Raw genomic sequence first — 10,660 nt, 5'->3', positions numbered from 1 at the left:
CAGGTGGCGGAGCTTCCGGACTACAACTCCCGTCCGGCGGCGCGAGGGCTTCTGGGAGTTGTAGTCGGCTTGCAGCCGGATCGCCGCGGAGCCCGCCAGCAGGACGGGGGGGGGGGCTCCTCTCCTCGCTTCTTTCCGAGGTAGACTGCCTCTGGATGGGGAGGTTGCGGGCCCTGCCCGGCCCTCTCCAAGCCCCCAGGGAGGCTCCCTGGTCCGGACCACGCGGGAAGGGCTGTTGCGAAGCTTCGCCTTGGCCTCCGATCCTCTGGCTTTGCAAAATCGCGTCCTTTCTCTGCCCCAAAGTTGCATTTTTGCCCGGGTGGCGAAGGGCCCCGAGACACCTGCGGACGTTGCAACGTTTCCTTTTGCGGCTTGTAAAGGGGAGGAGGGGGAGGAAGAGGAGGAGGAGGGGGAGAAGAGGGGGAGGGGGAGATGGAAGAGGAGAAGGAAGAGGGGAGGAAGAGGAGGAGAAGGAAGAGGAGGGGGAGGGGGAGAAGAGGGGGAGGGGGAGACGGAAGAAGGATGAGGGGGAGGAAGAAGAGGGTGAGGGGGAGATGGAAGAGGAGGAGGAGGGGGAGAAGGAAGGGGGAAGAAGAGGAGGGGGAGATGGAAGAGGAGAAGGAAGAGGGGAGGAAGAGGAGGAGAAGGAAGAGGAGGGGGAGGGGGAGAAGAGGGGGAGGGGGAGAAGGAAGAAGGATGAGGGGGAGGAAGAAGAGGGTGAGGGGGAGATGGAAGAGGAGGAGGAGGGGGAGGGGGAGAAGAGGGGGAGGAAGAGGGGGAGGGGGAGATGGAAGAGGAGGAAGAGTGGAGGAAAAGAAAGAAGAGGAGGGGAGGAAGAGGGGGGGAGGGGGAGATGGAAGAGGAGAGGGGAGGAGGAGGGGAAAATAGGGCAAGTTGGATTGTCCATCTTTTCCTTCCTTGCTTTATTTTATTCCGCATGGCTGGTCTTGTAGGTCTCCTTTGTAGGCTTTGTGGGCTGGGCTGTCTGGCCTCGAATACAGAACTAGAAATCAGCAGCTTGCTAAAAGACTTTGGAAACCAGAGCGACACGGATTTAAGTTCAGAAAATGCAGCCTAATAATGGATAGATTTGATGGTTTAGCGAACCGGTTATGGCTCAAGACAGTTATCAAAATATTTTAAAAAATAATAACTATGTTGTGTTGGACATCCAACTGGGGGGTTTTTGGCGCTTATACAGTAAATGTTAGAAAAAAATGTTATGTTTTTTTCCCCATCCAGGTTCACAGACCTGAAACTTATCCAGGAGCCCTAAAAAGTTGGAGGGCCACAGGTTTTAAGTCTTGCTCTCGGTGGTGTCACCTTGCCCCTTACCCTTCCCACTGGGCATGCTGGCTGAAGCCTGAGTTCAACAACATTGGCCTGGCCGTATCCTGACCCACCCTGCCACAAGGGTGCCACGAGACTTCTAAGTGCAGAGAGTCCACCCTATGTCGATAGTCCTCAACTTATAACCATTTGTTTGGGGACTGGCCGAAGTTCCAACGGCATTGAAAAAAGTGACTTACAACCACTCCTCACCCTTACGACTGTAGCCAAAAAAGTCATAAAAAATTGGGCGCCACTCACATGCTTAGCAAAAGAAATTGTGGTCGCCATTGTCATTGTGAGCCCAAGAGTATCTCTACTTAATTCTGATTTTATTCTTTTCTTGGCGCAGAGAGGAGCCAGGAGGGAATAACCCTCGCAGGAAAATGAAGTTTGCTTGCCTCTCCTTCCGACAACCTTACGCCGGGCTGGTTTTGAACAACGTCAAAACCATCGAGAGCCGTTGGCGCCCAGTGCTGGCAAACCACCAAGATGGGACGGTTGCCGTCCACATCGCGTTTAGAGACTGGGAAGACGACAGCTGGAGAGACCTCCTCTTGAACAGACTCGGGTGGACTTCGGCTCAGATTGAAGATTCGTTAGCAGAGGGGGAGAAGTTTGGCCGAGGGGTTATCGCTGGTACGTCCAACGGAGACCTGTCTCTTCAGCCAAGCAGCCAGAGTCACGCTGTTACGGGGTGGCCCAACATGGTTTGTTTGGTTCTTGGCCTAGGACTTTGCAGAGCCCACCTCTTGGGTCTTGCAAACCATGGTTGGTGACTTCTTAGACTTCTAAACCCAGCACTGTTGCTGGTCTGCAGAAGTACGGTTGACATAACGCCATAGATCAATGTTTGTCAGCCTTGTCACCTTTAAGATGGGTGGACTTCAGCTCCCAGAAGGCTGTGGGAATTCTGGGAGTTGAAGTCCACCCACACTAAAGGGCTGGCTGGAGAATTTTGGCCCCAATCTCCTAAAAATCACTAAATCTTACCGGGTTTTGGTATTTCCCCTCCCCTGAAATTTTACGGGCTTGTCAAGGAAAGTACCCAAATCTCACAAGGCCTCACATATACCCCAAAGCCTATAAAGCTGGGTAAATTTGCAAGATTTGGGCCATTTTGTTTTTGTGCCCGGGAAGCTTGCACCTACTGAATCACAGACTAGCAACCAAGAATTTACTAGCAAACGATGATGGAACACAACGTATAAACCTGGCCACAGCTTTGTCGCAAAGACATTTTTTTTCTACGTGATCTATGTTTGTCAAAAGAGTCGCCTCAGAAAGAGGCGATCCTAGGTCATGGTAGAAATTTCTCTTGGGGCGCAGAGAAAAAATTATCTGCTGTGTAGGCATCAGGAAGGGCAATCGGCCAGTAAACGCTCAGCTCCATTCAGTCACCCTGACTTTATACACACACCACACACACACACAGAGCAAGGGATTGCAAGGTTGTTAAAAGAATATATATATATATATATATATATATATATATATATATATATATATATATATATATATATATATATATATATATACATACACACACATACACATATACATATACATATACATATATATACATATACATATACATATATATATATATATGTGTGTGTGTGTGTGTGTGTGTGTGTGTGTGTGTGTTTGTCAAAGAGGAAAAAGAAATAATTTTCTTTGGGGGAAAAAAATTAAATCAAGGGTTTGGGTCTTCCACTGTAGGTCTTATTGACGTTGGAGAGACGTTTAAGTGCGCTGACCAGTTGCCTCCTGAAGACATTTTCCTGTTGGAAAACAAAGCCCTTCTCCGGGGTCTTGAAGGAAAATACTTGACGGTGATTTCCAACCCCAGATGGCTGCGGAGGTCCATTCCTGCACGAGGACACAAGGACATCTGGGAGGTGCATATCCCAGAAGATCTGATCCCCCTCCGTTGAATCTGGTTGAACTTTTCCCTTAGGATTTGCTGTCCTGCTCGTGATGGGATTTAACGGGACAACTGTTCTCAGTTTCGATCACGGCAAATTTTAACTCGTGTGTTCAGGACTGCTGTGCAATTCCTCATCGCTGGGATAAATCGTTGGACTTGGGATAAATTCAGTCTCCAGGGAATTTTGCACCATTCCAAGGGTGTTATTATTGGATGCCATCAAGCTGAAGTTCATTTCATTAGAAGCACTGACTTTTAAAAACAAAATTAAAACATGTTTTTCTCTTCCTCCGCGCATACATTATCCAGTAACCTACATTCTCGTCACATAAATGAGGTGATCTGCTTTGAAGCATTTCATTATTCACATTTTTAGACTTCAAATCATTAGCGTCCAATAGGACTACAGGAATTCTCCTGGCTAAATTCAATGGTCCTTGACTTAAGACCAATCACTTAGCAAAGTTATGATGGATCCGCTCGAAAAGATACTTACAATCCAATTCTGAAGTTCTGATGGTTGCCCACCCCACAGTCACATAACCACATTTTGGGCTCTTGAGAATCACATTTGTGACTGTTTTGCAGCGTCCTGCAGTCACACGGCCACAATTACAGTTGTAAGTTGAGTATTTTTCATGCTCCCTCCTCGCTTGCCAGAGAAGCTTACAAACCAAATCACACCCAAGGAGAAATTTGTGGCCTTCCAGAATAGTTAACCTCCCAAATCTTCATTCCTACAGGCTACGTCATCTGGGAAGTCTTTCGGACACGTTTGTAGGACCTCAAGTTCCCCAACACTGGTCCTGGGTATGCTTGGGATGGAAGAGTCATTTTTTTTCATACATTAAGACAAGCAATGGAGCTTCCAAAACCTATGGCATTAATGCTGATTGTGTACTATTTTTCTATCTAATGGAACCCCATTGCTCAAAATGCTAGGTGTTTAAACATCTTTCTCTCTGTGTGTGAAGTTTCATGCCCTATTTTTAATATGTGCTTCTATAGTGTCTATGTAAACTCTTGAAAGCAATGGGAAAATTTGGCAGCGTTGAGGGAATTTTTCAAGTCTGAACAAATTAGTCTGAATCTACAATTTTAAAATATTCCCCCAGTGCTTTAAATTACAGGGCTCTGCAGCTCTCAAATCGGTGAGTTAGAAAGGTTTCAGCAATTTAAGCAATTCAGATGTAAATATGCTAATTTGACTTTTTTTCCTTGCTATCCTACTTGTGAAGGATTTAACAGAACCATTGTTCTCAATTTAGATCACAATAAATTTAACAGCACATTTAGGACTGCCGTGTCATTCCTTATCATTGGATGTAGGATAAATACAGTATCCAGAGAATTCAAAAAAACACAAAACCTTAGATGGCATAAAGCTGAAGTTCATTTAATTAAAAGCACTGATTTTTTTTATTTTAAAACACATTTTTCTCTTCCTCCGTGCATACATTATCCAGTAACCTACATTCTCCTCGCATAAATGAGGCGATCTGCTTTGAAGCATTTCATTATTCACATTTTAGATCGTCAAATCGTCAGCATACCATGTTACTACAAGATTCTTTTTGCCCAAATTTAACGTTACTGAACTTCGTGGCACCATGTGGAGTAAAAGCAAATACTCTGGGGAACAAATTTGAGGCTGTTGATAAAATGAACTCCCGCTTTATTAATACGTAGCTGAAAATTATGAAAATAGTTGAAGTCTCTTTAAGGAGACAAATGTTAATCGAAGAACATGAGAACCGCCCCACAGCTTATAAATAATGTGTCGGAGGTGACTTCCCATCCAAATTAAACATTTGCTAGGATTACAAATACTAGGCTCTTCTTAGTTTACAGCTTGCAGTTCTTGATGTTAATTTTTGTCTAGCATTTTTATTAAAGGAATAAAGTTCAAATCTGCAATATCCATGACTATCAAAAGAAATGTGTTTTAGGGAAAGCAAAACAAACTCAGAATCATGTAGATGTTTTAGCCAATTTAAATACATTTAGAGTAAAGTGTGCTTCTGGCTACTGAAAGTATTAATTTGCTGTATTAAAAAAAAAGAAAGAGAAACCAAGTAAAGTGAACAGAAGAAACAAGATGAGCATTATTAAAAAAAATCAGTCAATACTTCAGCCAAACCTAACTTGTCCTCTTGACTTCACCAGATCTTCAAACTTGATGAAGCCCAGATCCAAGCTGAAAATTTATAAATATTGTACAGGAAGGTCACAACAGCAACAAATTAAAATGTATTGATGAATTCGCTGTTGGTCCTTTGACTACCTATCTTCCTATTGTCTTGTCCTTCGCCAGATTCAATAAACTCCCCCCCCCACACACACACACCTTTTAGAAAATGCAAACAAGATCTAGGTACACAGTAACAATCTCACAATTCAGCCATGTTTTCTTTAACCAATCACTCTCCCTTAAGCATCAAGGTCAAAATCTGTTCTGGTAATTGCTTTCTCATTGTGTAAATCCACTGAGATCTCAGTAGACTGAACAGATTCGTAGTGACAACTTAGGAAGTGGTTAACGTTCAGTGTTTCTCAATCTTGCCCCCTTGGAAGATGTGTGGACTTCAACACCCAGAATTCCCCAGCCATGGGGAATTCCGGGAGTAAAAGTGCAGACATATCTTCAAGGGGGCAAGACTGAGAAACACACTTTTATTCTCTAGGATACCTACCTTGAGAATCGGGAGGGCAACGTCCCCCCAAGACAATGCCAATGCCAACACACAGGTCATTGTGATTCACCCACTATAACACCGGGTCACATATTGTTCCCAGAATCAACCTTGGCAAGCATCTTTCCCTCTTCTTCCCTTTCCAAGTTCTGGTGGCATGACTGATTCTCTAGATTTTTAACCGGTCGAACGATCTCTTCAGATTTTTAAAAGCCTTAGATGTCCCGTGAGCTACTGACATCAAATTGTTCCTAACCATAATTGGCCAACTTCAAAAATGCTGCCTGCAGAACTCTGAAATGCATTTTGTTGAGGAACAGAAATGGGAAGCTATTAATCCGAATCCATGCAATTACTTCCCTACGTATTTCCCCCCCAATCTATACATTTAACAAGGAAATCTTTGAGGGAAACATCCCTCCTGGGTTATCCATGGTGAAAGAAATACAAAGAAGTTAACCTAGGTAAACCAGACAGGAAGAACAAAGTTTATTCTTCAGTCCATGCCATGGTTGAATTCCCTTATTTTTAAGTAGATTCGAAACATCTCTAGCCTTCTCCCGTCCCCCTTTTTTTTTTTTTACCGATGGTACCCAGCATATTCTGCCGTTTTGGGTCCAGCTCCTTTGGAAGCGGACGGAGGATTGGACGTACAGTTGCAGTTGGGACAATGGTGGTACGAAGGAGTTCGGTGGTGATGGGAAGACCTGGACATGGAAATCGCCGAAGCGGCCGCTATCATCGGCATGGAGAACCACGGATTGCAAAAAGGGAGGATGCTGGCCCAGTGAGCTTGCATGGCTGATAAGTCTGGATACATGGTCGGGAAAGTGGGCAGCCCCATCATTGGCGCAAAGGGGCTGTTGGGGACGGGCGGGATGACGTGATACAAAGAGGTAGCTGAGGTGGTGGTGGTGGAATCGATCTCGTGGGTGTTGACTCGAGCGTGGCTGGGGTGTTGGGGCAAGTGGAAAGGAGCCAGCTGGTTGATCTTGTTCTCAGTGTCCTCAGGTGACCCCTGATCTGAAGACCTCAAAGGGCTCGGAGAAGTGGAGAACCCGCTTCTGAGACGACCTACCGTTCCGGCCAGGCCTTTGGTCATGGGTGGCTTCCGGAGAGCAGATTTGTGCATCTTGTCCTTGGGAGAAGTTGTAAGGAGACTATTTTCCCTGGAAGAAGATCCCAGAGAAGGTGGAGCTTCTGGGCTTCTGGATCTGCTCTTCAAGCAGATTTCGCCAAAGTCTTCCTCTAGGGAGAAAGCCATGGGTGGCATGTTTTTGATTCCAACTCTTCGCTTGCACCTTGCGAGTAGGTGTGGGCATCCTCTCTTGAAATTGGGGTTATGGTAGAACTGGAGCTAGAATGGGGGGGGGGAAATGGGGAAGTGGTTAATCTTCTAAGGAGAAGTCAACAGCTGAGACATTTCTCATTTCTCAATGTTTACCTCTGGCCCTGAATATAGGACATTTTTTTTTCAATCCCCAATGTAATCGCTTTGCTCCTGCACTCAGAGGAGTATGTAAATCCAGAATTCGTGGCCACTGGCCACTGAAGTTAAAGACAAGTAAGTATCTACGTCAACACTGAGGTTTCAAAGTTTTCGTGAAAAACAAATGGTAACCATCGGCTCAGCGGGACATATTTTTGGAAGATATAATTCATATTCAGTTCCTCTTAAATGGAGAGGCTAGAACAGTGATGGCCAACCAATGACATGGGTGTCCAAGGTGACACGTACTGCAAAGTTTTGGAGGACATGCTAGCATGCAACAACTATTTACGAAGGCGCACCCTCTTGTACGTTTTTTGGAGGCTGTAGGGGCCACACCAGGCTCTCTGGAAGTCCATGAGAAGACCGGGGTCCTGCGCGGCCTCTGGACCTTCCACAAATGAGTTTTACCCGTATTTCATTTTTATAATTATTCAACGTTTCTTTAGATACTACATATAGCACCACACGATTGGACTGCATTTTTTAAAAAAATAAATGAATACAGAAAAAATTGTTTCTCTTTTGTTCACTGGGCAGGGTGGGCAGTGACATGCCAGCAGAGTCATGTCAGGCATTTTCCAAATTTTTGACACCGAATGACAAAGTTTCATCCTCACTGGTCTAGATGGAGCAAAGTGGTTTGCGTGTAATTTTTCGTGATTTATAATGGTCCATTTACAGTCCTTTTCATGAATACGGGGGGGGGGGGAGAGAATATTGTAGCCCAGAGAATATCATGGGCCTAAAGTTAGTGGTGTTGCCCAAATGTTAGCAGAGCAGCTCATAATATTAAAAGATAGGGCTGCCTGCAGAACGAAGGGGGACCAGCTAAAATCCACCGAATTGTCTGCTGGATGGAAAATTAGGCATTTCGCCTACATGAGCCACTTCAAAAAATGAAATATTCAAAACAAGACTGGAGGGACCTGTCCTGGTGCTGCTCCCATCCAGTGTCCTGTATGCAAAAGAATAATTGTGCACCAGGATGTTGAATACTGAAGATGGGATTATACTGCTACCGTTGCGGTGCAATATAAAACAGAACTATTTTGTGTGTTTGCTCTACAAGCTCTAATTGCAACAAGTCTGCTTGAAATACGCTTGTCCAATTTATTCCTTTTCTACAGACAGTTGTTTGAATGGCTTAGCAGAATTGGCTCATTCAACTATCTGCTCTTTGCTTTGCTGAAATAAACCATCTTTACAGTGGCTTAGCGCTAAGGATTCACAGGCTGCAGTAATCCAAGACATAAAACCGTCATAAGTCACTTTTTTTCAGCGATGTTGTAACTTGGTCACTAAAAGAAGTGTTGGAAATGGAGGACTGCCTGTATTCAGTTAGCACCTTCCCCACCTTCAATAAAACATCGTTTCTGTTTCCCGGCATAGTTTTCAGGAGAGGACTAGGAAACCTCCCGTTCCTTTGTCAATTGATGGCATGCCACGTACAGGATTTTATTTTTATTTCCTTTCAGTCACGTCCACTCCCAATTACGACAACCCTTATTTGCCAGGAGCCACCGGCACTCTTATAACCCCGGGGGAAGGAAGGCGACGGTGCTGGGCCCAGCATGGTGGATGCAAGCGGGTGGAAGCACCGTTGCCAGTTTGGTAAAAGAACGGCCCTGAGCCCACGCCGTGGTGGATCTACGGCAAGGTCAAACCACAGTTAAGTGGGTTTTGCAAAAGCCGGGCCTTACCTTGCTAAAGGCGTAGGCGGCCTTTTCTTCCGCCAAAAACTCGGCGAGGGAGGCCGACCGTTGGAAGTTCTGCCTCATCTTGCTGAAGCCGTAGAGGTTCAGCTGGCGGATGAAGCTCTTCATGCAGTCCGTCTCGAAGATGCGCAGCGGCCCTTTGCGCTCCAGCACCTCTTTCTTGAACAGATCCTCGTCGATCACCACGCAGTGGCCCTCCTCGTCCCACCAGAGGGACTTAAACTGCTCGCTCTCCACGATCTTCCAGAGCTTCTTCGGGAAGGTGAGGGAGAGGAAATCGTTGTCCTCCAGAGCGGCGGCGTCCTCGCAGAGCGACAGGCGGGGCCGCTTGGCCCAGGGACTGTCGCTCAGCGCTTGAAAGGCGTCCTCTTCAATCATGGACCTCAGGGCGAAGTCCCCGGCGGCCGTTTTGTCGTGCAAGGGCGCGGAGGAGAGGGAAACGGCAGGAGGGGCCGTCTCATCTTCGTCGGAAACGGGCTGGGCTTGCAGAGGGGCGTCCAGTTCCCTGGGATCGCCCAGGTCACTTTCAGAGGTTGCCATGTTAGGCCATTGGTCAAACCATGCAGATAAAAAGTGCCAGCAGGTCTATTAAAAAAAAGGAAAAAGCAAGGGGCTAGCCAGTAGGAGCTTCAGGAAAGAGTTCTGGAACATCACAATGTTTTTATCTGGGATGGGTGTGACCTCACACAATGGAGGCTGGTTTCCTAGCAGGCGAGATCATAATGGCAGGAAGAGAGAGAGACAGGCTGCCTTACTGCTGCGCTGAAGGAGAAGAGAGGATTTTGGGGTGAGGGGAAGAGAGGGGAGGTGGGTTACAGAGCTCGCATATATATATATATTTGGGGGGGGGAATCCAAAACATACTTTTCAACGCTAAAGGGCAATTTTCCACCTAGAACGCGGGTGCCCAACCTTGGCAACTTTAAGACTTGTGGACTTTAGCTCCCAGAATGCAACTTTTAAGCACAGCTGGCTGGGGAACTCTGGGAGTTGAAGTCCACAAGTCTTAAATTGCCAAGGTTGGACACCCCTGACCTAGAAGCTAAGGGCTCCTTGATGGATGCTGTCTTTTTCCATTAAGGATATTGTAGTCTTTTGCATTGAGTCATGCAGTGTCCCCCAATTCTCATCCCCACTTCTCTTTCCTCTCCTGTGGTGCGACGCGACATTTTCCCAGCAGCGACGTCCTTCCTGATTCCCACATTACATTCGAGTTTCTGATCCTGATAAAAATTCTACCAAACTCTCATGCAAGAGCTCTTACCTGACCCTTCCACCCCAGATATTTGAGAAGCTTAAAGAGTTCGCTCACCCTTACAAACGCACTCCCGGCTGACATTTTTCACGCTTTCCAAGAAAACGGGGGTGCAGAAATCCGGCAGGTGGGTAAGCTTTTCCAGACAAAAACAAAGGACTCGGCAAACTTCGGGATGCTTTATTGAACAGTGAGGTGTGAGAAATCAGGATTTGCCCAAATGCAATTTTAACAAAAGTGGACTTT

At 46.0% G+C, this 10,660-nt stretch overlaps 2 protein-coding genes across 3 annotated transcripts; one reads left to right on the top strand and one right to left on the bottom strand.

Moving 5' to 3' along the window:
* Window positions 1-902: 902 nt before the first annotated feature.
* On the top strand, window positions 903-3,547 carry LOC308673077 (protein EOLA1-like). Its single transcript, XM_081336467.1, has 2 exons — window positions 903-1,968; window positions 3,052-3,547. The coding sequence occupies exons 1-2, from the start codon at window positions 1,716-1,718 to the stop codon at window positions 3,264-3,266; spliced, it is 468 nt and encodes a 155-aa protein (XP_081192593.1). The 5' UTR covers window positions 903-1,715; the 3' UTR covers window positions 3,267-3,547.
* A 147-nt stretch (window positions 3,548-3,694) lies between these two features.
* LOC308673076 (heat shock transcription factor, Y-linked-like) lies at window positions 3,695-10,367 on the bottom strand. 2 transcript variants are annotated; one of them, XR_014027562.1, is made up of 3 exons: window positions 9,145-10,367; window positions 5,953-7,309; window positions 3,695-5,817 (listed from the first exon to the last, which is right to left on the bottom strand). XR_014027562.1 is itself a non-coding variant. In XM_081336466.1 (2 exons), exons 1-2 carry the CDS (start codon window positions 9,697-9,699, stop codon window positions 6,533-6,535), a joined length of 1,332 nt encoding a protein of 443 aa, XP_081192592.1. In that variant the 5' UTR covers window positions 9,700-10,367; the 3' UTR covers window positions 3,695-6,532. The 2 variants fall into 2 exon arrangements, 1 of the variants encoding a protein (XP_081192592.1); XM_081336466.1 differs by having other exon boundaries at window positions 3,695-7,309.
* Window positions 10,368-10,660: the final 293 nt, after the last annotated feature.

The sequence above is a fragment of the Vipera berus genome (assembly GCF_964194415.1).
Source record: "Vipera berus genome assembly, chromosome: 11".
NCBI classification, from domain to species: Eukaryota; Metazoa; Chordata; class Lepidosauria; order Squamata; family Viperidae; genus Vipera; species Vipera berus.
Note: the sequence above shows the minus strand (reverse complement) of the source record. Positions and strands in the feature narration are given on the sequence as shown.